The sequence below is a fragment of the Sceloporus occidentalis genome, unplaced genomic scaffold (genome assembly GCF_023333645.1).
Source record: "Sceloporus occidentalis isolate IW3139 unplaced genomic scaffold, rSceOcc1.0.p SCAF_2, whole genome shotgun sequence".
In the NCBI taxonomy this organism is placed as follows: domain Eukaryota; kingdom Metazoa; phylum Chordata; class Lepidosauria; order Squamata; family Phrynosomatidae; genus Sceloporus; species Sceloporus occidentalis.
In genome coordinates this window covers 59453915-59481911 of record NW_028316982.1, presented here as the reverse complement: position 1 = coordinate 59481911, position 27997 = coordinate 59453915, and the positions used below count along the sequence as shown (strand labels likewise).

Genomic DNA, 27997 nt, shown 5'->3' with positions numbered 1-27997 from the left:
AAGGTCAGAGCTCAGTGACAGAAAAGACACTCTGAATGCTGAAAGCCTCCAATTCAGTCAGAAAGGAAAACTCGGAAATACCTTGCCCAGAACCCAGAACTATTCACCTGTTGCCACTTAGTACTGAGCTACACATACCATGTGAGACCAGTGTGGTGTATTGGTTTGAGTGTTGGACTCTGACTCTGGAGACCAGGGTTCGAATCCTGACTCAACCATGGAAACCCATTGGGTGACCTTGGGCAAGTCACATCCTCTCAGCCTCAGGGAACGGCAACAGCCTCTCAGGAAGCTTGCCAAGAAAAACTCATGATAGTGCTGCCTTAGGGTTGCTGTCAGTCAGAAATGACTTGAAGGCACACAACAACAAAATCTGTACCTTAAGTCTAACTTGGTATAAGCAGACCATTTTTAGGGACAGGGTTTACGCATCCTTGTCTCTCTCCCTCCTCCAAATGAGGGCATTATCCCACAATATAAATTCTGTCCCCGCTCCTAATGAAATTTTCCTTCAGTCTCCAAGTTCCTAGCATTGCAGTAACTTTTCAGTTGCACATTTAGAAATGGAGAGCATGACCAAATAAAAGCTAAAAACACTCATGTAAATGTAAATCCATGCTTCTTCGTCATGCTCAGATTATTATTAGTAGTATTAAACTTTATTTGTAAAGCGCTGTAAGTTTATACAGTGCTGTACATAAAATAAAAATACAAGTGGACCTGCTCTAGAAAACAGAATACAAAATTGAAACACAACAATATCGTAGAGGACACTGTGGGATTCCTCCTGAGGCTGAAAGGGAGGACATGGCCAAACAAAAAAGCTAGAAAGACTAATGAAAACGTAAACCCATCCTTTTTAGTCATGCTCAGAATGGAGGACGTTGTGGGATTCCTCCTGGACATGGCCAAACCAAAGCTCAAAACCCTCCTAGGAAGACAAATGCATGCTTAACCCTAGGCCTGCTCCAAAGGGAGGACAGAAGGCTGAAAGGGAGGACATGGCTGAATAAAAACTGAGGACAAGAGTAGAAATGTAAACCCATGCTTCTTAGTCCTGCTCAAAATGGAGGACATTGGGGAACGCCTCCTCCTGAAATGGAGGACAAGGACCAAACAGAAGCTAGAAACATAAACCCCTGCTCCTTAGTCCTGCTAAGGCCCTAAGGCTGTGAAGGAGGAGCTAGAGGAGGAGGTCCTGAGGCTCCGCCCCTCCTCTTCCTGGGCGGGGCATTTGGGGGAAGGTCACGTGAGCACCTGGGGGCGGGGCTTCGAGTGCCCACTGGGGCGTCCGGGGATCCTCCTGGGCTGCTGCTTCAGAGACCCTTCAGCTCTCGAAGGAGGAGGATCGGCAGTACGGTCCTCTGCTGAGCCTGGAAGCCTTCCTGGCCGGGCCTTCCTTCTTGCCTTCCTGGGCGCCTGGCAGCCCCTTCTGGGCCGAAGTGAGAAAGTTTGCCCGGTGTTCCGGCCCCATGAGGAGCGGGAGAGCCCCCGGCCGGGCTCAGGAGCTCCAGAGGGGCCGAAGCCATGGGCAGCTGCGTCGGCAGGCAGCGCAGGGAGAGGCCCACCGCCCCGGGACACCCCAGGAAGAGGGCAGGTGAGTGGGCAGCAAGGGGGCACGCTGGGCTTCTTAGCCCTGCTCAAAATGGAGGACCCTTCGTGGGATTCTCCCTGGAGAGGAGGAGGACAGAAGGCTGGAGTGTAGGACATGGCCAACATCAAGAGTTAAAGGCACTCATGGAAATGGAAATACAGACTTTTTAAGTCATGTCAAAATGGAGGACATGGCCAAAAAGAGCTAAAAAGACTCCTAGAAATATTCTTAGTCCTGCTCAAAATGGAGGACCTTTGTGGGATTCTTCTTGGAGACGAGTTTGAAATGGGAGGAGGACAGGAGGTTGGGAAGTAGGACATGACCAAATGAAAACACTCATAGAAATGTAAATGCATGCTTCTTAATCATGGTCAAGATGTAGTAGATTGCCAAATCAAAGTTCAAAGCATTCCTAGAAATATAAATGAGTGCTTCTTAGTCCTGCTCAAAATGGAGAAGCTTTGTGGGATTCCTCCTGGACAGAAGGTTGAAATGGAGGATGTGTCTTGGGAAAGGAGGGCCTCTGGTCTTCCTGTCTGGTGAACCCAGGGTGACTAGATGTCCTTGCTGGAAAAGAGGACAAGACACTACAGAATGTAGGACATTCAGGGAAATGTAAGACATGACCAAATAAAATTTAAAGCTACTCCTAGAAATAGAAGTTTGTCTTCCTTAGTCCTGCTCAAAATGGAGGATGTTTGTGGAATTTTTCCTGGACAGAAGGCTGAAATGGAGGGTGTGTCTTGGGAAAGGAGGACCTCTGGCCATCCTGTCTGGTGAACCCAGGGTGACTAGAAGTCCTTGCTGGAAAGGAGGACAGTGCACTGCAGAATGTAGGACATTCAGGGAAAATGTAAGACATGACCAAATAAAAGCTAAAAACACTGCCAAGAAATAGAAATTCATGGTTCGTGGTCATGCTCAAAATGGAGGACATTTGTGGAATTCCTCCTAGACAGAAGGTTGAAATGGATGGCAAGTCTCTCCCTGCCCCTCTCCTCTGGCCTCCACCCACTAAATCAAGTACCAAGCCAGGGGACAGGCACCTCTTGGGGGGGGGGTCTTTTCCTGCCCAAAGTGGACAGAGGCCCACTTCTGAAGACAGGTCAAATAAAGGTTATATAGAGGAGGATATGGCTTCCTCTAACCCTTAAGATGGGAAGGTCCCATTCTGGACATTAGGGAACTAATCTGAACTGACTGGAACAATCTGCTCTTCCTTGGAGGGGCAAAGCGTCTGTATGGGAATATGGTTAGTGGCTCTCCCTGCCACTGTCCTCCAGAAATCCCAATTCCTCCTGGTCCCTCATACTCCTTACCCAGCTAAAGTGTGGGATGTCCCAGAAACTCACCTACTGTACTTATCTTATGTAAGAGGCAGTCCAGCCCGTCTCACCAGATGGGTTGGAGATGGAAACTCATGTACAGGGTGACCAGATGCACAAGGCATTGCAAAATGTAGGGCATTCTAGGAAAATGGAGGACTTCGAAAACTAAAAGGTAAAAAAAAGCACTCATCTAAATATAAATGCATCCTTCTTAATGATGCTCAGAATTGAGGACATTTTGGAATTCCTCCTGGACAGAAGGCTGAAATCTAGGATATGTCCTGGAAAAGGAGGAGGATTGGTCATCCTGCTCCTGTAGCTCCTCTCCCCACAGTCACAGGGCTAGGGACAGCCTTGAGGCCATCAGGTGCTCCATCAAAACCTGGTGAGTTAAATCATGAGGCATGAACATCTTCATTAGGCATTAGGTGTGAGCCTTCAGGAAATATACTCTCCCAGGATGTGGTGAGGCCATGTTGGTCAAGGCTGTTGCTGCTGTTAGGAGAACAGGGCCTTCTCTAAAGTTAGGCTCCAGAACACTTGTCTGGTTTCAGGTTCAAAGACCTTGGTCCAAAACACACTGAAGAAATAATCCAGTTTGAGACCACTTTAATTGCCCTGGCTCAGTGCTGGGAATTCTGGAAACTGTAGTTTTGTGAGACATTTAGTTTTCTCTGGCAAAGAGCTCTGATGCCACAATAAACTGTAATTCCCAGGATTCCTTAGCACTGAACCAAGACAGTTAAATCAGTCTCATAATGGATTATTTCTGTAGTGTGTGTTTTGGACCTCAGTAACTTCTTTGCAGGATGAGGAGAAGGGAGTTACTCTGGGCTTTGCTGTGTACATGTGACCCTTTCTCAGCCCATGTGCATAAGACCTGCCCTGACTTGTCTTAGTCCAGGTCAGTTGAGAGCACAGTTGGTTCCTGCTTTGGATGGGTCAGCTCATTCTCGCAATGCTGGACCCGCATTAGTTGGGATCAATAGCAGAAACAGCTGTAACTCCATAAGCTCATCAGCAGTGCATGGCATCCGCACTGGTGTGCACATACTGATACAGGATTTTTTGGAGACAGGGCTGAGATGTTCAGCAGAAGAGAAGCCTGTGCAGGCATGAGAGGATTGAAAGTATAGTTTCTGTGTTAGGCTGCTCTGGTTAATTATTGTTATTTCTTAAACCTGCAAATAATCCAGGTGATACAAGAGTCCTTGCCTAGTTATGTGCTTGAAGTGCCACCTTGATAGTTGTCATCCCCCCCAATGTTTTTCAAATTCTTCATAGAAAAAGAAGAGAGCTTTTACAAGGTTGTTTCTTCTTGATTTCAGGGAGCCACTGTGGGACTACGCTTGTTTAGAGAGATCCAGACTTTAGCTGTAAACTTGCTCTTTTCTTTCAGAAGCAGGGTTGTCCTGAGGTGCTCCCTTCCCAAAATGCAGTGAGACCTAGTGCTAACTTTGCTGAGGCCTGCAGACACACTGATACTAGACGCCACTGGCAGAACACACTGCCTGTTCTTGATTTATGCCATCTTGCATATTCTGTCTCTAGAGGCAATCCCATGATAGACTGAGGAGAGCTCTGGTTAAGTTTCTTGAAGAGCTTTACCCATTTATATTCGTGATTTGGATAACAGGAATACTTACTGGAATTGTTCTTTTTAAAAATTTTGTGGCACCATATGAATGACTTTTCTTTGGCATGAACATTCATCATCAACCAGCATAGTCTGAAAATGTTACTTGAGGTCTATAGTTTCTAGAATTCTTCAGCTAAAGGGATATTTTAGAATTGTTCAAAAAGTAAAATTTAAGTCTCTATATTATACAGTGCTTGTTGTGATCACTGCATGAATCTTAAAGGAAGCAGCTCTAGTAGAAGCTCACACCAGAATAAACTAGTTTTAAAGTGCTGTGACACATTTTATTTATCTTCTTGGTGCTACCGACTACATCTACTGTTCCAGAATTTACTTCTTGAAAGACGTGATCATGTACTTTAAAAGAAAAGTAAACACGTCACACATTCTGCAAGGCTTGTTTGCAAACTGTTGTCTGCAGCAATAGTTAACTGCTGGTTGTCAGGGTAGTAGCGGCTGAGTTATGAGAAATGAGAAAGACTGCAGCTCACTTCTTTGGTAAAATCTCTGGGGAGCCATTGCTAGAAAGATGGACCAATGGACTGACCTTGTATAAAATATTTAATGTTTAATATTTTACTACTTGTTATGGAAAGGATATAGTATTATAGTGAATCTAACACTGGGTGCAGTAAGGAGGTGGCATCAATAGAAAGAGACTTCTGGGAAATGATGGGTTTTCTTTTTAAATAGTTGCGTGCATGCACACACACGCATGCATGCACACAGAGTGTGATATAACGTAGGTGTGCACAAACATTTCACCCATGTTTGTTGCTGGCTCAGAGTTGGGAGCCTACATGTTCATGTACACACACCTTGTTACTGTAGGTGAGTGAAAGAAGGATTGATATTTTTAATGTTGATGGGAAATTAGCTGCAGTGAGGAGGCACCTGAGAGGGCTGCAGAATGAGAACCCACCAAATAGGTTTTGTAAACATATCAAACTCTGCTTTAGCTTTCTGTCTTTTCTACACTTACCTGGGAATAAGCCTTAATTAACACGATATACTGACAGTTTCAAGTAAAAATGCTTTATTGTGGTGTTAGGGGATATGGGCCTCTGTCTATCCTAGAAATCTGGAACTGCTGTAGAACTTCGTGGTGGTCTTTACTCTTAACCGCTTATGAAAAGTTGTGCCAGCACTCCTGGTGATGTATTGCTGGCATTTGGAAAGCACAGGCAATGTGAGCTTGGCTATATTACTGAGAAGCGGCACAAATACATCCCTGGTACAATTTATCCCAGAATGTTATCTGGAAACTGCCCAGTTAAGTACAAGCCTTTGGCTGTTGAATTCTGGTTTAACTAACTATTGCCTTCTAAGAAACATATTCATTGGTGTACATTATACTGAAGTCTAGAGTTTAGCAAGGATGCTCTTAAGAAGGTGTCTTTTCTCACTGGATAGGAAAATAAGGTTTTCTCTGGTTTTACCTTAGCTAGTGATAATCCAGCACATATGGAGAACATCAGAGGAGGCACTGAACATCTCATGAAACTCTGGGAAGGGTCAAATCTTGAGCACAGGTACTTTCAGCGCACTCCAACCTAACTTCTAATGTGTGTGTATCTAATTATGCCAGTGTCAGTTTAAGGGCCTTCATCTTAGCTTTCAGTTCTAAGTGATGGATCCAGTGCTGTTAAATTCAGGCTTGCACTTCTTCCTAGAAATGACTGGATTTATGTTATGGTTAGAGTGATGTTTGTATCTCCTTGTATTGTTTCTCTGGGGCTCAGGCTGTTTGGGACAGTATGTTCTTGTAGCTTAGGGATTCATTTTGCATGCATGGATAAACACAATATGCAAAATTGCTAGCACATGGGTTTGATTTACTGATAGGCTTATGAAGTTCCTTAGCTGTTTTGGATTGCTGGATTTCACAGGTCCTTCAGTGATTCAGATCCATATGTTACCAATTTACACATCACATTTGTCTGTGAATGTACATTAAGATAGTGGAATGATTCCCAAAATGTAGTGTGTGAATCCACCCTTGAAGGATCTCATTTGGTGCCATGCCATGTGATTGACTGACATGTTTCTTTTTCTTTAAGAAGTGTGACTCCAGAATACACCCTACCATAACCAGAAACTGGCCCCACCAAGGGACTCCAAGACTGACTCATGCATTTGCTTTGCTCACGCAACCACTGATTGCAATTGCTTGTGTGTTGATCCCAGCAATAATTACTGTTTTGTAGGAGGCAAAAAAAGAGAAACAGGAAGTAGGGAGGGATGAATAAGTGGGCTGAAAGCAGGATTTGGAAGTTATGTCTTTCTAGAGAAGAGCCTGACTGCACTGGGCCAATAAAGGACAAGCAGGTGGGTTGCATAAGAGAAAGAGGTCTGGTAAAGATGAATATTTGGGAAGACCAGGCTTAGTAAGAGTTCATAGTTGTTGAATGAATATATATCCTTCTTTTCTCCTCAAAAAGGACATCACTTAAAATGGAGATAGAAAATATTTTAAAAGTTTAGAAGAAGCAGCCAGTCTTTAAAACATGTTTACAACAAGCTAAACACATAAGGAACAACAAAAAGAGGCAAAAAATAAAGCTGATGAAAGCAAAGTCAAATGCATATCTAAGGAGAAATGATTTTAACTGTTGCCAGCACAGGTTAAAAAGTAAGGTGACCTAACCTTGTGGGGAATTATCCCTCAAAACATTTTTTCTGGGCTTCATGTCCAAATTGTGGTTTCACAGTAATATGTGCTTTTATTTTGTAAGGAAATTGACATATTGAATGGGGTTGGTTGGAATAATCAGTCTTCTGTGACTATCGTTTGTGGCACTGTCTTTACAACAGTAAGAAATCACCCCTGCATGCATTTGCAACATATGCCACATGTGTGCTTATATGCACACACACTTCCTCTTGCTCATCTGTTACACCATTTGAGCTGTTACATCATCTGATCAGATCCTACACCTCTCTTGTGCATCTTCAGCCTTTATCCCAGCTCCTACCATAACTCTATTAATCCCTCTCCCAGTGCCATTGTCTGAAATACCTGGGCTCACATTAGTCAGGAAGATTACTGATTGATTGATTGATGTGCCTCAATGAGGAAATCAAAATAGTTAAAGAATTCCCATGCCTAGGATCAAACATTGATCAGAATGGTGACTGCAGTCAAGAAATAAGAAGATGACTAGGAATGGGAAGAGCAGCTGTGAAAGAACTAGACAAGATCCTAAAGTGAACAGATCAACCCTGGAAGCCAAGGTGATCAAACTGAGGCTGTCGTACTTTGGCCACATGAGAAGGCACAGCTCATTACAAAAGACAATAATGCTAGTAAAGGTAAAGGGTAGTAGTAGTAAAGATAGAGGGTAGTAGATAGAGAGGAAGACTACATGCAGGATGAATAAACTCCATGGGGGAGGTCATGGATCTGAATTTGTAGAAACTAAGCAGAGCAGTGGAGGGCTGTGAAGATGCCTCATTCGCAGGGTCCCTATGAGTCATGGTCAACTTGTGAGCGGTTAACAACAACAAAGTCCACCTTTTTACAGGCAGCTTACAAATGTTTTTTTTAAAGGTACAGCTAAAAAATTAATCATACAAAAGTTAAAAATATGATTAATTATTAATAAAATTAAAAGCAGTTAAAAGCAAATAACTAAAAGAATGGCAAATATAAAAACACAGCCCATGGAAGTCCTCCCACCAAGCAGTCAGCCCTCAAAGATCTGCCTACAAAAGGATAGCAAGGAGTGGTCTGGTCCAACTTTTCTAGAAGGGTGCTCTGGAGCTTAGGAGCAGCCACTGAATCCCTCTCCATGTTTCCACCAGATGTAACTGTGAGGGTGATAGACTGGGCATCCTCGAAAGATATCAGGCCACAGGCAGGCTCATATAGAAGATATGATCCTTCAGATAACCTAGAATTCAGCTGGGGGCTTTGTAGGTCATGACCAGCACTTTGAACTGTGCCCAGAAACAGCCTGGCAGCCAGTGGAGCTACTGTAACAAAGGGAGCTGTGTGCTCCCTGTAGCCAGCTCCAGTTAACAATATGGCTGCAGCTCCTTGGGCCAGCAGAATTTTTGAATGCTCTTCAAAGGCAGTCCTATGTGGAACATGTTACAGTAATCCAGATGGGATGTAACTAAGCCTGCATCTGCACTGCAGAAATTATGCAGTTTGACAAGCTTTAACTGTCATGGTCAGTGCTGTGAAATCCTGGGATTTGTAGTTTGTTCTCGCACCAAAGCTCTCTGACAGAAAAGGATAACTATCTCACTTTGGGTCAGCTGCCCCTTTACTGGCCGGATCAGGGCCGTGACAACTTCACACTGCGGCCCTGATCCAGCTACCGGAAAGCTCAAAAAGGAGCCGCAAAAAGTAACTCCTTTTTGTGTCCTCCAAGGGTGCCATAGCTATGGCGATGCAACTTCATGATGCCCCTTCAGTGCTGCATCATGTGGATGCAGCACTGGGGAGGGCGTCATGATGGTGTGCACTGTATAGACTGGCGCATGCCAAAATGACGCCCTGGGGGTGGGGTTAGAGTATCCAGCGTGCTGACGCTGCACCCTAACCCGGCCTGCAGGCAAGCACAAAGTCTGCCAGTCTGTATCAGGCCTTTGTTAGACAAATGAGAGGTAGAAACTCTTCATGATCTACTGCAATTCACCCAAAGATCTACCAGTAGATCTTATTTGATATTGCTAAATGTCCACCAGTATAATGGGCAATACAGTAAGTGTTTCTCAGCCTCCCCTCAGGTCTTCCCACTCTCCTTTTTTACTTTCTCCTGCTCTGCATTTGCTTATTGTACCTCTTTTGACACCATTGAGAGGTTTGCTATATTGAACCGGTGGATTTGTGTAAGCAACATATTCATGGCTCCATGAACAGCCATTGATTTGTCTGCTGTGATGTTGAAACGAGGTGTGTTTGCCTTGAATACTAAGTACTAAATACTAAGCATTTCTTTTATGCCCCATGATAGTGAAGGATTTTATAATAAAGAAAACTCTAACTATCTTTGCTGCTATACTGGATAACATATTGGATTAATAAACTATAAGATCTTCCCAAATTTCAGAAATGTGGTATTTATGCTAGCATAATGCCACTTGAGCAGGTAGTTATGACAGGACTTTGATCCACAGTGTTTCGATACACCGAATTTGGCTTGAACTTGGTTCTGTTGAAATGTCTTCATCTATCCAACTGGATGCAGACCCCTGTGCCTGGTCATCCACATGCCTCAGAAATGTGAGGAGACACAGAAGAGCCACACTTTTAACCTGCTATTTCATAGAAATCACATCCATGTCCCCCTCTCTCTTGCCATAGAGCATTCTGCTCTATGTCATTCCACGCTATGCAGACATTCTCTTTTGGCTGGAGTTTCCACCTGCATGCAGCTGATCCTCATAACATTAATTACTGCCCTGTCCCCAATTCCCAGTCCTGGTTGTTTGTTTCACTCAGGAGGTATTGCCTGATGTCTCCCTACAGAGCAGCCTGGATGAATTGCACACCCAGGAGCCTAAGTTTAGACTGTGCTGCTTGTGGGTGTGGTATCCCCACTTGTCTTCAAAGGCAGTGAGGAAAAACAGGTGTATTTGGAATGTCAGTTAAAAGGGGCAAGTTTAGGGGATGAGAGCCTGTATGTGGCAATCCTGTTCTGCCATGTGCTCAGTGCCAATGTGAGACAGGAGCACCTTTTGCTGAGCCATCTATGAATACACTAGTTACAATAGGGCAGGTTTCCTGTATGTTTATTAGCTGTGTTGAAAGAGAGACTTTCAATCTTGTCATGTCACATCAAAATAGTTAAAGGATTCCTGTACCTAGGACCAACCTTGATCAGAATGGTGACTGTAGTCAAGAAATAAGAAGATAATTGGAATGGAAAGAGCAGTTATGAAAGAACTAGACAGAATCCTAAAGAGTAAATATACAGCTGAGCACCAAAGTTAGAATTGTCCAACCATTGTATTCCCCATCACCATGTATGGATGTGAGAGCTGGACTGTGGAAAAAGCAGATAAGAAGAAATTCAGTTAGAGATGTGGTGCTGGAGAAAAGTGCTGAGGATACTGTGGACAACCAGAAAGTCAAACAAATGGATCCTTCAACAGATCAAGCCTGAACTCTCCCTGGAATCCCAAAACGATCAAATCGAGGCTGCCGTACTTTAAGAAGGCACTGCTCATTAGAAAAGACAATAATGCTAGGAAAGGTAGAGGCTGCTGAACTGAAAATTACCATTCTCTTTCCCACTCATCTGTTCTGGAGCACCATTTTGAAGAGTATACATTCACCTTAGCTGCCCCCACAAAGTCTGATGTAGGGTCTCTGTTTGTGCTGAGCCCCATGGCCTGTTCCCAAAGTGCAGAGCTAGGCTCTACTGTGGAAGCAGTGCCAGCAAGATTTCTATTGATGTGGCTTTTTTAGCAGACTATTTTATTTCTCCTGCTGTTCTTTCTTCTCCTTGGTGTCAGTTTTGCAAGGCTTATGCTGGTCTGCTCTGGCTTTGCCTAGTTTGCCTAAAAGAGAAGAAAGTGCTGAGGGTGGGGAATAAATGTTGCTTGATACAACTTACCATGGCTTAGACAGTCAAACAGCCAACCCAGGCATTTCCCAGTACTGTGTAACATTTTTCATTGGGCAGGACTGTCCTTGGCTAACTTGTCATACTTTTTCCAGTCCTGCTGGTGACTGCCTTCAGAAAATGCTGATGTCTTTGGTTTTCTTACAGAATGCTCCTTTTGTACAAAGGCAATTTATCAAAGTAGGCACAGCTGTATCTGAAGAACATATACAGGCAAAAAATTACTAAGTGGTGGTGATATAGTGAATGTAGCACCTTGTTTCTAACTACACATAAAAAAGCAAATTGGTGGATCCTCTATCGTGTGCAGCCATAGACACTCCATTTATGCTACAGTGTCTGTGACTTCTCTGCCTGGGTGTGCTGTATGTCTTTGGTTCTTGTCATGGAAGTTATCCTGCAAGGGCACAGTGCTGAAAGCAACCAGATTGTGATGATGGACAAAGCAAAAGTTGTTGATGTTTTATGTACTGTATTCACATCAACGTGAGCTAGCCTTTAGAGAAAATATTTCAAGATGCTGAACTCTTTGAGTTCAGTACTTCTCTTCTGAATTCTGTAACTTCTTCTGATAAGAGCTCCTTTACATTCCACTAATTCCCTTAGTCATACAAGAAGTGGTTTGATGAAGCTTCTTACTCACTCCTCACCATTCTTAGTTAAACTGACTTGCTTGCTCATAATGGGCTGGTGTTTTTTGTTTTTTTGCTAATGCCTCACCAAGCCTCAGATCCACTGACCTCTCTATCATTTTCTTTTGGTCCTGGGATTGCTGATGTCCCCTCCTTTTAGCATTAGCCCACCTGCTCTCCTTCACAGCTTTATATTCTTGAATAGTGAATATTCACAATGGCAATTTTTATGAAGTATATTATTTAGTTTTTAAAACAAATGCTTCCTGTACATTATGAGCAAGGCAATGTTATAAGAGCTCAAAAGAACTCTACTGAAACAGACCCAGACAATAAAAAATATCATTTTTTGGATTATTTCTAAGATTCTCCCAGCCAGCATAGACAGTAGATGGGTGGTTGGGAGCTATAGTCCAAAACCTTTTCTAAACTCTGATCAGACCAGGCTCTTGTTTCTCAAACAAGCAGATACCTAGCGGATGCTCAAAAGCAGGACATGGAGGCAGTAGCTTTCTCCCTCAGTTACTCTTCAGCTTCTGGTATTCCTAGCATGTAGCTATTGTACATAGATAACCAGTGATAACATCCTCCTCCTTTAACTTAACCATCATTAAAGTATCTAAGGTGGTGGCTCTTGCCACAAGTGTCAAGAAAGAAAATTCTAATCTGCTCTAGTGGCACCCACAAAATATTCCAGCATCATCCTTTAGGTACTGGAGAGATCATGATTGTTTCCAGGAGAAACTTTGATTGTGATCTTGCCATATCTAACTTATGGAAGTTTTTGGGAAATGTAGACAACATCCTATACTGATACTATTTCTATGTTTTCCGTAGGCTTCTTCCATCTTTTTTCTCAACTTGCAATATCTAGAATTTTTAAGATTGTAATCTTGATAGCATCCACTAGAGCATCCATTCATCTGTACTGTTTTCCATTGTTTGCTTAGAGTGGTTGTGATATCAGCAGTGAAGCCTAAAGTTTTGCATCATCACAGTATTCCATCAACATCTCAGTTCTGGATGATCTATATCTAGAAACACTATTCCCATTTCCCCCAAGCTTCCTTCTCAGCTTTATGTATGGAAATTCTCTTTCGTTTGGACAGTAGCTGAAGTTGGTGTTGTTCTACCTGTCTCCTAGAGCAGAGATGTTTCATGGCACTATTCAGAAATCACAGACCTGCTGGACATGGAGGAACAGAACTTCCGAAGCTATCTGTAAAACAGCCTGTACAGAAAGGCCTGTACTGTCCTTCAAATATATTAAGCGTGTGAGATATTCATGTGCCGGCATAGCCAGTCTGCTTTGCATTATTTTGTGACTATTATCCACCTACTCCCACACTGCTGACTTTGAAAACCAGAACAGGAAATGTGTAAGTGCAGTTGACAAGTTGTGGAGTTTCAATTGCCCATGGCCCATTATAGATGCAGGGACGTAGCTAGGATTTTAGGAAGGGAGGGGTCCAGACTAAGTGCCACCATTATAATGGGGATTGGGGGCAGTGGCGCAGCAGCACACACCATTCATTTTTCTAATGGAAGGGGGGGGTCCGGACCCCAAGAACCCCCCTTGGCTATGTCCCTGATAGATGTAGCCATAAGTATAAGGGCTGCTACTAGACAGGCACAGTGTCAGGAGGGAGTTGGCCTCCTCTTGCCCAAGCCCCCATAGATGCGTGAAAAGAAGGAACTGCAAAGTAATTTTTTCACAGAGAGGTGGTCTTGCAGGCTTTTGAACCTGTACAAGAGTCCTGTAAAGTGAGAATAACAATAATAACAGCAGTGCTGGAGAAGTATGCCTGCATCTTCTGCTACAGGCCCAGTTGTGTCTATTATCGCCTTTTTCATAGAATCATAGAGTTGGAAGAGACCGCAAGGGCCATCCAGTCCAACCACCTGCCATGCAGGAAATATCTATCAAAGCATCCCCGACAGATGGCCATCAGCCTCTGCTTAAAGACCTACAAGGAAGGAGACTCCACTACACTCTGAGGAAGTGTGTTCCACTGTCGAACAGCCCTTACTGTTAGGAAGTTCCTCCTAATGTTGAGGTGGAATCTCTTTTCCTGGCGCTTGCAATTTTTGATTCATAAATTTCGACTGAATCTACCATGCACTCATTTCTTTTAATAGTTCCCCCTCTTTTGCTCCCAGCTGCTTTGCTCTAGGTGTACGTGGCCTGGTCCCATGTGTACTGAAAATCCCATTTAAATAAATACTTTATTAGCATAATAAAATACACAAATGTTTCCAAAATAATTAGGAATGGCATGTGCCTGCATATAAGCTAAGGAATGAAAATAGATACCATCTGACTTGGAAGTGGCTCATATCTCATCAGCAGAGTCTCCTTAGGCCTTTCATTCAGACTGATTTTATGGTTTCTTCTTTTTTCAAGAGTTTGGAGTGAATTTTTATATCTTTCAGTTTCAGGTTTCATTCTGAGAGTAATGCTTTGTCTGTAAACAAGAAAGAATCCTGTTTGTGTTAACTGTCAATATACTAAGTAAGGCAAACCTCCTCTAAACAAATCTTACTAAGAAGCCCCCATGATAGCCTTAGGGTTGCCATAGGTCAGAAGCCACACAACAACATCTAATCTGCATGCTTCTTTCACACTGGGATCCCAGAAATCCATTGTAATGATTGTTCTAATAGGACATGATGCTAGACTTTAATTGGTCATGAGATTAACATAGTACAGTCACCTTATCAACTTATGAGTTGTTCCTTCCTGTTCCCAAAAGGTATCTGAAGTCAGTTTTTAAATGCTGTGGTAAAACCAGTTTAGCAACTTGAAACTTGGCTTCCCCTCACCCACAGAGGAAACCTTTATTTCTGCAGTCAGCCACTCTATCTGTGTTACAATCCCTTTATTTAACCATTGTGAGTTTATCTAGAAATTCCTACAGTTAAAATTTCCATAAAAATTCTGCATTTTATTCATTCCATTTGCTCAGAATTTGAGCAGTGCAAGACATGCCATCATTTGTTTTTGTACTACAAGATGTACCATTTCAGAGTAATAACACAGAACCGAGCTTATTCCTCTGTAATATATAATTATGTCCATCATTTGGATCTTATTTGCCACAAAGATGACGGGACCCAGTGTTAATAGACGTCATCAGGTTTATAGGTAGTAAGCTGGGGTATTGGACCTATTGAAGTTGAAACATAACAAACAGCTTTGAGGTGTTACTTACTTCTGTTCTAGCATGTTGCAGACACAATACATATGCTGCCTGTGTAAATTTACAGCGCTTTATAAATAAAGGTTAATAATAATAATAATAATAATGCCTCTGAGGATCTGTTTCCAGTTTTGGAGCAAAGTATTATGTTTCTGAGAAACAAAGAAGCAGAGATATTGAAGGGATCTGAAACTTCACTTTATCTTGATACAACAGGAGGAAAGTATGACCCATTGTTCCCTGGAGAGGTAGACAGTTGGTTTGCAGAATGCTTCCTTACTTAAGCTAGAGCAAAAGAGAGAGGTAGGGTAGGGTGCTGGCTCAGACAAGCATGGCACAAATGTGAAAATCCACCTAGCATGAGTTGTTAGGTGGCCTGTGCCACATAATCTTGCTTTGGTTATGGGGTTTATTTACTTTGAGACTTGCTGATGAAAAATAAACAGGTTCACTATGGAAATGAAAACTGGTCACAGGGCAGTGAAATAAACTGACCTATAGCTCAAGGATCAGTGCTTGACATATAAAAATGCATATCCCTGGGAGTGGTTGGGAAAGACTTCTGTCTGAATTCTTGGACAAGCCAGTGCCAGTCAGTGAAGCCATCTAGATTATAACAGAATGGCCTGTATTTCCCCACTCTTACATTGGTTAAGTGTGAACAGAGGCAAAAGAAGAGAAACTTCTACACCATTAATAAATGTACAGAAGATGAAATTTCAGTATATGTGGGTTCCCTGATAAGAAATACCTGATGAAATTTGCTTTTATTTGTGATGCTTAAGGGTGTAGGAGCCATGTACCCTTTTGTCCCACTCTGCTTGTGGGACAGTCCACCTGAAGCTATATCCTTCTCTCATGGCTTCTCAAGTCTGGTGATGAAAGTGCATTTCTCATTCCTGCTTCCCTGCAACAGTCATGCATGAGAGTTTCATGATGGCCTGTTATGGGATTGTTAAGGGACAAGGGTTGTATAACAGATAAGGAACAAATGCAGCAGAGCAAGATTATCATTGTCATCCTGCCTTTGTTATTTGTTTGCTGTTTTTCCATGGCAAAGTTACATACTATACAAATTTACATACAGCACAATCAAAAGAATGTATATAATAAAATCAAATCCAAAAACATTCCTAGATAATTCAGTAACAGTTGCTAACCATCATACAAACAGGCTAGATATCTCATAATAAATATACAGTACAGTAAAATTAATCCACTCATACTTCACTGAGGCCTAACAAGATGACTAGAAGCTGTATTCTGGCAGGCTGGCTAACCAATTTTAGCAGCAGCATCCTTAGCACTTGTGACCCTAGGATAGGTGGCTTGGTAGTGTCTGCTGTTCACTGCTTAACTCCTTCCTTCTTTCTTGGTCATGGATTTAAAAGTTGAAAGCAGTCATTTTTCCACGCCTGGGAGAGTCTCACAGTTGCTCTCCAGAAAAGTGGTTTTTCCAAATTCTAGACTGGTGATTGATATTTATTACTGTCTGTGTTGCGTTGTGATGGACTTTAGCTCAGAGTGAAGCATTTATTCCATAAAAGCTAAAGTTGAATTGGCAGTAAATTGTTGTGCTTCCTAGCAGCTAACTTGGTGAGTTGCTTGAATCAAAAAAGGCAGATACCTTTTTATATAGCCATAATTATAATATAACCATTATTATGAAGACCCTTCATGGGGCTACTGGATTGCTTTAAGTCTGGCTTCACTCGCCTCTGGCTTTAACCCTACCACTGGAAGCATACAGTATCATCCAGAATCCACAAAAAAGTTATACCTTTATAGGGCCAACCAAAATGCATAATGTTGCAAGCTTTCAAAGATCCACTGGCTTCTTCATCAGATAAAGGTGTTAAAATCATACAGGAGAAAGAAGGGGGGAGTTTATAGTGTTAGTCATAGGCCTGCATTTTGTCAAGATGTTGTAGTTGTTTTCCTCAGTTTAGATGGTATGGAAGGGTGTTTAGGCAGGCAGGCCTGTCCTTCTTCTGGCTGAGTGGGTACTAGGAGATTCTTAAAAATCCAGGAAATAAACTTTGAATTCCATTAGCAGACAAATAGCCACTGCCTTTGATATTCAGTTTCTCTCTAATCCTCTGTGAGGCTACAAGCATGCACCTCTGTCATATAAGTTACTTTCTAGGGAAAGTAGCCCCCAAAATAGCAGCTCCTCTCCCCTGCTTTAAGAACTGGAGACTTGCAGGAGCATATGCAGTGCTGACAGATACGTCTAGGGCACAGTGACCATTGCTGCACATTCACTCCCTGCTTCCAAGCTTTTAAAGTGGCACCCAGCATAACTTGAGCTGCTCCTAATTGGTACTTCGTTGGCAGATACACACAAGCTGGCGCAGTGTTGTCAAGTGGGGGCTTGCCCTCATCTGACAATCGTACTTGTATCTCTTCAATCAAAGGCCATTTCCTCTCTGCTGAGTTGCCTGGAGTCAAATTAATGGCATTTCATGTCTATCAAGGTAGCTGCTGCCTCTTTCTCCTGCCCACCACCAACCCAATTGTTCCGGAGCTAATCTAGTTGAGAAGCTTAAAGTAATGGGGGGGGGGGGGGGGCAGGGAGGAAAAAGGTAAGAGAGTCTGCCTATGGCTTGTTAATGCCAGCAGCTTTCTGTGGATGGCAAGTGGCCAAAATACATTCTGATTTTATAGTGTGAGTGGAAATTATTTCCCTTGATTCTACATCAGAAGAAACTGGTGGGACAGGGTCTCCTTATACCTGGGTTTCAGTTAATTGGGCCGTGCCTGCTCCAGTACCCCTTATTCCAAAGTCTGGCAACCAAAGAATGGGACATTACTGATTTTAAATTGGTCTGGGGGCATTGTCTATTTTCTCACGATTGATTTGTTGTTGTGTGCCTTTAAGTCATTTCCAATTTGTGACGACCCTATCATGGGTTTTCTTGGCAGATTTCTTCAGAAGGGGTTTGCCATTGCTATCCTCTGTGGCTGACATTTCAACTTTAATGCAAGACTGTAAGTGATGCATGGCATTGGTCCCCAAACTGTGCCCTTAAGAGATTTTGGATTTCAGCTCCCAGAAGCCTCGGCCATGTTGGCCAATAGTCTGTGGGATTCTTGGAGCTGAAGTCCAGAATTCCTTAAAGAGCACAGTTTGGGGACCACAGATATATGGTAATAACATCAGGATGGTCATTCCCCCTTTCTAGTCAGGGCAGGCATAAAACCCATAAGGGCTACACAAATCCAAAACTCACCAGCAGTCAATATCTTAATTAGAGCTAAGTAAAATTCCACAAGAATGTGGAAGCTTTTGAGTTGTCCAGAATTCTTCATCAAGCTAGATGGTTCAAAAAGTTAAGAGTGGGAGAAATCCCATGTGCTATCTCCTTTTTAGGTAATTCTAATAAAGATGTTGCCTGCCTTTGGGGTTTGCATTTTGTTTTTTCTTACAGACCAGCACAAGTACTCTTCAGTTCATACGGGCTAGCAAGTTTTGCCCCCCTGTGAGGAAATGATCACTTTCCAGGTCTGAGGAAGGGCAGGTGGAACTGGGTTTGGGCCTTTGTTTATATCTTGGTTTTTTAGCTTTGTTCTCTCTCTTTCTGAGAACATGTCTTGCCCCTGGCTTTTCTCTCCATCTACCACCCTAATTAGCTTTAAACCTGAAGCACAAGCTCCTTATACAGCTGACTTGAAGCTAAATCCCTTTTGCAGAGCCAGCCTGGGCAGGGTCAGCTCAGGAAGCCAGCCCTCTCCTGCTTTTTCCCAGAGAGAGCTGAGCAATGCACCAGGACATCCAGGGGACCACAGAAGAGGCCCAGCAAACCTGCCCCCCTCACTGAATTTATAGAGGGATTTTGTAGTGGATGAAAAGGCAATTAACATGGGGATGTGAGGGCAGTAACTGTCTGGAGAAGGTTTATTCTTTCTGTGGCTCCATCTTGTACTCATGGAATCAGCCATAGAATTTGGTACCCCCAAATTGTCTGCTGCTTTCATTTTAAAAACAACACATTTGTGGCTGAACAAAAGCTTGAATATGTTGGCAGAACTGGGTGAATTCCTAGAAGACAGAGGGGGTTGTGCAAGACACCCAAATGGTAAAGGCTTTGTAATCCTTTCTTATCATGGACTATCACTTGGCTTCTACCCAGCTGTTCCCATTTCTCCACTCCTCCTGCTTTTGATTCTCCAAAATTGTCACTGATAATTTTTTTAAAAAATGATTTATTAGCATGCTTGAATCTTGGAAGCAGAAAAAAATCTGAACAATAAGAAGATGTAAGCATCTGCGTGATTTCCACAATGTATTTGAGTCACCAAAGTGAGACCTTCTGGGTGCAGAATATACACTGCCGTCATTGTACAACTTCTCCTCCAACCCCTACAAGTACCAAGGAGAGGTTGTTGCTAGAGAAGAGTTGAACAGTATTGCATTGATTTTCTGAAACAATTAGTGTTTATGATCTCTTCTGCTGGAAAAAATGGTGATCCCACAACCCATGAGCAGCTGTTTCATAAAATGTATTTCCTGGTAACCCAGGAGTGATGATGACAGATACTGTTGCGGGAGGGGGAAGGATTCAGCTGAGAATGAGACAGGAGGTGGGAGTTAGTATCTGCCTTTGTCCCAGTGGGCTCCATGAAGCAGTTTCTGTCTTCACGAATTGCTGACTGGACTTCCTATCCCTAAGGATGTGTGTCTATGTGCACACATATGAGAGAGAGAGACAGAGAAAGAGAGAGACTACCTGTCTCCTTTTACTGAGTCCCAACAGCTTTGTGGTCTTATGAATATTGCAAGGGAATTATGAACCAAAATCCTGTTGGTACACTACACCTTCCTAGGAGGCAGTGGCAGGAGGAAAAGGGCTATGAGCACAGGGGCTGTGAAAGAAGGCTTGGGAGAAATAGGCTGCTAGAGTTGGCAGATTTTGTCTATCCTCCTCTGCCACTGATGTGGAACCCTGGAAGAAATCCAGCCACTGTTGCAAGGCACCAACAGGATTTCTTCCGTGATGTCCTAAGAAGGGAATGCGTATATTTTCTGTTTCACAGTTTTTCTCCTTGGGTTGGTGACTGTCATTTGTTACTGGGATGTAGCCATTGGCCCCAGCAATATATGACTTTTCCACCCTGTTTCAGACAAGCAAGTTGATCTTTGTAAGCAAAACTTGCTGTATGTGCTGCTCTGTGTTTCTTGCATATTGTGGGGGAACAAGGTTCTGTCTCGTAAATCCCATTAAGCTGCAGCTACTTCTCCAGTCAGTGCTTCCCTGCCATTTCATGTACTCCAGAGATTACAGTTGGCTAATTGCTTATATCCTGTTAGTATTTCCATTAACTGTATCTAGTTGGGGATGTTAATGGCTGGGCCAGATCAAAATATCTCCTTCCTTCATGTTACCCATCTGCACTACACTTTGTTGTTTCCTACAGAATGAGCATTTCTAGGAAATCACAGTGAAATTCTAGGCAAACAGAAATATTCTGATGTTGGCTTGTGAATTTAAGAAGCATAGAATGCTGTCTGATAGTCAAGTCAACCCACTGTCCTTATTGCTATTTTCCACACTAATCTCCAAGGCTGGAGGGCCAAGCTACACATGATGCTAAATGCATGACTTGTAACCACATTAGAGTATGTTTTCTTTATCAGCAGGCACAAAGAGACTCTGAGAGCCAGTGTGGGGTAGTGTTTTGATTGTTGGAGACCAGGTTTGAATCCTTGCTCAGCCATGGAAACCCACTGGGTGATCTTGGGCAAGGCACACTCTCAGCCTCAAACAAAGGCAAAGGCAACCCCTGCCTGAACAAATCTTGCCAAGAAAAGCCCGTGGTAATATTGTCTTAGGTTCACCATTAGTAAGAAAGTACTTGAAAGCACACAACAAAAACAAAGCAACCAGTTTTCCCTGGAACCACAGCATGAAGCGAAGATTTAACACTTCCTGCTCCAGCACAATCCCAGATTAAAATCACAACTACAATACTGTTTGTCTTGGAGGAAAACCTCCTCTTGGTGCCAATAGGAATGCTCTTTCCCAAAAATTATGTGGGTGGTATTTATTGGGGTCACAGCTGGGGGTGGGTGAAAATGCTGTGTCCCTCCTCTCATGTGCTTCCAAATAATGCATTTAGTAGCCTCAAAAACTACTAGCCTCAAAAACCTCAAAATGCCTGTCAGGCTTACCTTTGGATTTTGAATGTGTGTATATTCCTTCAGTTAGCCTATCAACCATGAATTTCACAGGGTTTTCTTAAGCAAATAATATCCCAAGGTAGTTTTGCGAGGCCCTTCCTATGAAATACAGCGAACAGCACCTAGTGGTTTTTGGCAGTTTCCCAAGCATCCGAGATCAGATGGGACCTGGTGCCTTTGGATTGTATCTAAGGTCTATTCCCTGCAGAACCTTTGTGCCAATTACAAGAATGACATCTGTTTGACTATGGCCAAACAACACTGAAGAATATATAAAGCAACCCCAGTCCTTTACATCTTACATTGTGCTGAACATTTTATTCTTGTCCTGATTGGTCCTCCTTGTACATATTGATTGGAATTTTTGGGAATTACTCCTTGGATTACAAGTCACATAATCTCCCAGCCAGCCTGCAATGGAGATAGTGGGAATTGTAGTCTTAATAAGTAACTTTTCAAAGCAGTCATATAGATGCAGATGTTATGGAAATGCTTGTTGAAGCCTTTTGCCCAGACCTCACCTCAAATCTGGTGCTCTTTAAATCAGGTGCTCCTTTCTCTCTCCTCCCCACTCCACTCCACCTTTGTTTCTCTGGGTCCCTGTTTTCAGATCCAGAATCTAGGCTTGGATAGTGCGTTTTTTTTAACAACTATGAGAGGCCTTTTCTCACTGTAGCAATCATGTAGTAACAACTGCTGTGTATAAGATAGAAAGGAGAGGGAAGCAAATGAAGAGAGCACCATATCATGTGTAAATTAGCTTGGACTAGCCTCTCTCTTGCCACAGTGACACTGGTCATGAGCATCAACTGCCATGCAGAAAAGAGGCGGCAGGCAAAGTCAGGTCACAAAAACTGCTTTCCCTCTTTGTAGCGACTATTTTCTCATTCCCTCTGTGTTTTTGTTCCCATCACCATTTTAAAATTCAGTTTTTCAGTGTATTATTCTTTTCACTGTCCCTGACCCCTACCTTCAATCCCTCCTGAGTTCTTTTAATTGTCACATTATAAGGCTTTGGTGTTAAATTGAACTTAATGCACATTGTGAGTTACTTTGGTGACTGGCCAGAAACCAGGAAACAAATCTAAAAATAAAATAATAAATAAACATAAATAAAACCACACCAGACCACATTTTTGTGTTGCAGGGCCTTAGCAGAATAATCTGTCATGAGAGAAGTTATATTATTATGCAGTGTTTCAGAGGTTTGGATTAACAGTGCTCATCTCATGCTTTAGAGCACAGATCTTTGTCTCTTTCCTATGAATTATGCTCTTAAAGCAGGTACCATTTGCCAGATCATAACAGCTAGTAGTGGCTAGTCTTAAATTATTTGTTTCTTATATATTTATGCATTCTTTCCTGTGTTAACACTTTATATAAATATCCTATTACATTTTATTGATTTATGTTCTTAGCACAGATCTCCAGTACATTAAGAGCCTAAAGAACATTTAGTTTGTTTGTCATTGTGTTTTATGTAATTTCAAATTTTATATACTCAGAATGGAGGCACTTAAGTTCATCTTGGCATTTAAGAGTAATGTTGCACTTGATGCCTCTTCTTAGTTTAAATCTGAGCTGTTTTTTTCCCCTAAAGAGAATTTCCTACTCATTTGTGTAGCTCCCTGCTTTAATAGGAAAACCAGATAAGTTTGTGTAGTACCAAAACAAAGATAAGATGGATTTATACAGACCTGAGAAAGAGAAAAAATGGGGTTATTCAGAGTGGGACATTGAAAAGACCATAGAGACGCTTCAGAAATGTAGAAGGATCACTTTTCCAGAAAGAGTGTGCATGCAGGGGTGGGGATAGAAGGAGAAGAGAGAATGTAAACATATCCTTTATACATTGTGTATTTTAAGAAATACTCATGTGCATCACTGAAGGTAAGCATTTGGATCTAAAGGTAAAAAAGCAAGGCATGAATAAGTCACCTGGAACCAGTGTCATGACTAAGTAGAGAATGCAACTGAATTGACTTATAATATCTCTTTAGATACTCCCTTGCAATGGTCCATTCACCTAATGCCTTTCAGCCCACCAGGCTACAACTCTGTGGCTTATTCCTTAACTAATTCTCTTGAGCTATAAATATTACTTGGGATAGTGTGGGTGCAAGAAAGCTCATACATCCAATCAGGCAATATGTCAGATAACCTTGGGAGGAAGGGAAGGGATCACTCACTGCAGAAGACACGCGTATTTTGTCAGAGCATGGTTGTGAAAAGCTGAAGCAGTGGTTGTAAATGGAAAAGGCCGGACCCAGAAAAATAAAATTTCTATCTTTAAGGCTCTACTTCAAGTTTCTTTCCCTATACAGGTCGTAATGAGCCCCTGAAAAAAGATCGCCCCAAGTGGAAGAGTGATTACCCTATGACGGACGGACAGCTAAGGAGCAAGCGGGATGAGTTCTGGGACACAGCACCTGCCTTTGAGGGCCGCAAGGAGATCTGGGATGCACTCAAGGCTGCAGCCTATGCAGTGGAATCAAATGATCATGGGCTAGCACAAGCCATCATTGATGGTGCTGGAGTTACCTTGCCCCATGGTATGTGTGGGATGTGGAAGCAGAATGATCAGAGGGTTAAAATTTTCTGCTCTGCCCGTCTTTATAGCAGAAACTCTTCCCTGTACTTATATGCGGATTTGCCATCCACGGATTTGAGCATCCGCGGATGGCAAACCCAGAAGTTGTCCCCAATGGCAGCACGTGCGGAGGCAATTTCCTTCTCCTCTTTCCCTTCCTCCCTCTTTCCTTCCCTGCTTACCTTGTCGGTCGCCACCGCAACCACAGGAAAGGCCGGGGGGGTGGTGTTGGAGGCCAAGAGGCTTCCAGCCCGGCCACCTGGCGGCGGCAGTGGCAGTGGTGGAGAGGGGGCCGAAGCTTACCCTCCAGCATGGTCTCCCCACAGCCGCAGCTTCCACACCACCGCCACTACCACTGTGGAAGGGCCGGATGGTGGGCTGGAGGCTTCTTGGCCTCCAACTCACCTGGCCTTTTTGCGGCGGCGGTGGTGGCGAGGATGAAGCTTGGCTTCGTCCTCCTCTGCCTCATCCTCCTCGCTGCTGCTGCTGCAGAAGTTCCGGGTGGCGGCCTGGAGGCCTCTTGGCCTCCAACTCCAGCACCCGGCTTTTCCCGCGGCGGCGGCAGAAGCTGAGGCCACGAGGAGACCGGGAGGCATTGCTGGAGGCCTTGAAGGCCTCTGGAGCTGCTGCTCTGCCTCCTAGCTGTCGTGGAAAGGCCGGGTGGAGAGGAGGCAAAGCAGTAGCTCCAGAGGTCTTCAATGCCTCCAGCACTACCTACCGGCCTCCACGTGACCTTGGCCTCCTTGCCGCCGTCGCAAAAAGGCCGGGTGGTGGAGTTGGAGGCCAAGAGGCCTCCAGGCCGCTACCTGGACCTTGTGAAGTGGCGGCGAGGAGGACAAGGCAGTGGAGGACGAGGCCAAGCTTCCTCCTCACTGCCACCACCAGGGAAGGGCCGGGTGGCGGGCTGGAGGCCTTTTGGCCTCCAACACCACCACCCAGCCTTTCCCGGGTCGGCGACGGTGACGAGGCAGCAGCATCCAACAAGGTAAGTAGGGAAAGAAAGAGGGAGGGAGGCAGGGAGGGAGGGAGGGAGGGGAGGGACTTTTGTCCCCAATGGCGGCGTGTGGACAATGGAACATGAGCATACGCAGATTTTGGTATACGCGGGGGGGGGGGGGTTCCAGAACGGATGCCCCATGTATACCAAGGGCCCACTGTATTGTGAGTGTAGAACAAGCATCTCTAAGCAGGTAGGAGTGTTAGGATATAGAATCATAGAATCAGAGTTGGAAGAGACCACAAGAGCCAGGCAGTCCATCAAAGCATCCCGACCGATGGCCATCCAGCCTCTGTTTAAAGTCCTCTAAGGAAGGAGACTCCACTACAGTCTGAGGGAGTTTGTTCCACTGTTGAACAGCTCTTACTATCAGGAAGTTCCTGATTGCTCCAGTCAGCCCCTTTCACTACCACCAAATAAAAGTGTAGTTTTTTGTGGGTTTTTCAAGCTATGTGGCCATGTTCTAGAAAAGATTTTTCTTTGCGGGTGGTGTGTATTCTCTCCTGTAACAGATAATGTTCCATCCTGTTGTAGATGTGATTGACCTGTGGTGATTTGAAGGTTCTTTTTGCTGTGAGAAATTGTGCTATGGTATCTGTGTCTCTACAGCGTAGCAGGAAAGTTAGCGAGCAGAGTAGATGTGCTTTCCTGGTCCAGACTTTTTCCAGTCTCCGGGTGTCTTGGAACAGTTTCTCCCCGTAGAGTTTTCCAATGTGAAGTCGAAGGCTTTTGTGGTCGGCATCCATAGTTTTTTGTGGGTTTTTTGGGCTATGTGGCCATGTTCTAGAATATGGCCATATAGCCCGAAAAACCCACAAAAAACTATGGATGCCGGCCATGAAAGCTTTTGACTTCACAAATAAAAGTGTGATTATATATACAGTGCTACCTCGGGTTACGAATTTAATTCGTTCCGCGGCGCCGTTCGTAACCCGATACATTTCGCAACCCGAAAAGGCGCTGGGAAGCCGCTAGCCGCGGCTTCCGATTTGAATTTCGCGCCGAAATTAATTTCGTAACCCGAAAAATCCTTCGTAACCCGGAACAGTTTTTTCCAATGTAACTTTTTCGTACCCCGGAAATTTCGTAACGCGGTGAATTCGTATCCCGGGGTACCACTGTACTGAACAAATCTGTGTTTACTATTACATTTATAGAGGTAAATGCACCAGAAAGCCAGTACTGGCCTCTGTGCTACATGCCCTGTACCCACTATGATAAAAATGTTTGCTGTCCCAAAATATACGAAGTACATTACATCTGGTACTTCCAGGATTCTAGAGTTGTTTGACCCCTTCACGGGGCTCTGTACACATTTGTTTCTAGAACAAAGGTACAAGTTCACAAGGACCTGAGCAAACAGATTTGTTTGTGCCACATCAGCTTGCACAGAAAATACAAAAACACCACTTCATCTCATCTCTGTTAGATAGTCATTGCTTAGCCTAAGGGTAGATTAAGCATGGCTTCCATAGATGGACAAGATTGTTCACCTTTGCTCTGTTTCCCTTCTCCTGCAAAGCAGCATAACACTGGAGAGTTCCTAGGGACACATGGACAAGTAGGGATTGCTGCTACACACTAGTCTAGCCATTTTTGCATTCTCCTCTAAAACACCAAATGGTAATAGAATTTCGAATTAGGCAACCTCCTTTCTGGTACATCACAGTGAAAAAGGAAAAGAAGGCCTTGCACAGCAGCATGGCTTCTGGCATGTGTATCTAGTTTTAAGGACTATGTAGACACCTTGAAGAGGTCCTAGGATGGAGTCCTCTACCTGGAAGAGGTCTAGGCAGCACTTGGAAAAGCTACTTTTTGGATTACAGCCCTGGGGATTTTGGGAGTTGTAGTCCAAAAAGTAACATTTCTGAGTTCTGGGTCTAGGAATCTACAATCAGATCTGAGGGGCATCAGAAATAAGACCAAGTTTGGGGGGGCGGAGTAGAAAGTTTACACTTTAACGATCTTAGATTCCCCAAAATAGATTTGGGGAATATATATTTTGCCTTTCATGCCCCCTACTGGTGTCTTAATTCTATTGCAGGCTCCCTGACTGAGTGCTACGATGAACTAGGCAACCGCTACCAGCTCCCTGTTTACTGCTTGGCACCCCCTGTCAACCTCATTATGGAGCGGAGCGAGGAGGAGGGTGTAGAGCCCCCAGAGCCAGCACCCAACACCCGGCGTGAGTTCCCCCTCAAAGTGCGCCTCTCCACAGGCAAGGACCTGCGCCTGAGTGCCAGCATGACTGACACAATTGGGCAGCTCAAAAAGCAGCTCTATGCCCAGGAAGGACTGGAGCCAGCCTGGCAGCGCTGGTTCTTCTCTGGCAAACTTCTGACAGACCGAACCCGTTTGCAGGAGACCAAGATCCAGAAGGACTTTGTCATTCAAGTCATCATCAATCAACCACTTGCACCGAGGAACTGAGCTAGAGGCAGTTGGCATGGGCCCCAGTCTGCAATCCAGAGACTGAGCTGGAGCCTGTGATCACAGGAAGCTGTTCTTGTTTGGGGAGGAAGCAGATGGTATTCCACTGAACCAAGCTGGAAGATTTCATAGTGGGTGGCCCATGAGAGGTTGCCTAGGCTCACTTGCAGGAGGACACAGACATGAGGCAGCAGGCTGTTTAGCCAGCCCAGATTGGATGGTTATCAAAGTGGGTTTTCCCCATATTTTTTTTCTTTTGATGGTCCTTTGGGCCATTTTTAAAAACACCTCTCATGACCCCAAAGGATCTGACATTCCTTCTCCACTGTCCCAAACAATTTCCAGGCTCTGGGCTCGGCTGGTACCGAAACACATGCCTTCTTCCTCTGCCACTTAGCTCTAGGCCAGGTGGAAAATCCTGCACTGGGGCTTTAAGCCTGTATGATGGATTGGGTATTATCCCTTTCAGGGACTGAGCATAAAAAGATTGCCACATTTGGCACTGAGGAGCTTTTATAGGAAGCTTGCGACCAAAGTGTCCCTCATACGAGGAACCACTCCAGGCCTGGGGCCAGAATATGCTGTCAAACATCCTGCCAATGCTGGTCCCCCATTTGTAGGCCTCAGGTAATGCTGAGGTTGGTCCTATTTGCACAATCACTTTTGATGAGCCAGTAAGAGGAATGCTCATCTTGGATCCACATCCAGATAAAGTGTGATATGGGGAATATGGAGGATGGGTTGTATGGAGTAGGTATTAGTGTAATTTATCAATAAAGTCTTTTCCAACTACTTGTGCCTCTGATTCATCTGGGATCTGATTCTGCT

General features: G+C 43.8%; 1 protein-coding gene across 2 annotated transcripts; it reads left to right on the top strand.

Moving 5' to 3' along the window:
• The first annotated feature begins 1269 nt into the window (after positions 1 to 1269).
• UBTD1 (ubiquitin domain containing 1) lies at positions 1270 to 27997 on the top strand. Of its 2 annotated transcripts, none has more exons than XM_089509655.1 (3): positions 1270 to 1597; positions 23477 to 23704; positions 26784 to 27997. In XM_089509655.1, the coding sequence occupies exons 1-3, from the start codon at positions 1528 to 1530 to the stop codon at positions 27167 to 27169; spliced, it is 684 nt and encodes a 227-aa protein (XP_089365781.1). In that variant the 5' UTR covers positions 1270 to 1527; the 3' UTR covers positions 27170 to 27997. The 2 variants fall into 2 exon arrangements, with proteins under 2 accessions (XP_089365781.1, XP_089365782.1); XM_089509656.1 differs by lacking the exon at positions 1270 to 1597 and adding an exon at positions 6012 to 6093 and having other exon boundaries at positions 26784 to 27988.

Excerpts from the sequence above, each read along its gene's own strand:
- UBTD1 (XM_089509655.1), top strand. The coding sequence starts at position 1,528 with ATGGGCAGCTGCGTCGGCAGGCAGCGCAGGGAGAGGCCCACCGCCCCG. Across the intron at positions 1,598-23,476 it reads ACACCCCAGGAAGAGGGCAG|GTCGTAATGAGCCCCTGAAA; the intron begins GTGAGTGGGCAG and ends TTCCCTATACAG. Across the intron at positions 23,705-26,783 it reads TGGAGTTACCTTGCCCCATG|GCTCCCTGACTGAGTGCTAC; the intron begins GTATGTGTGGGA and ends ATTCTATTGCAG.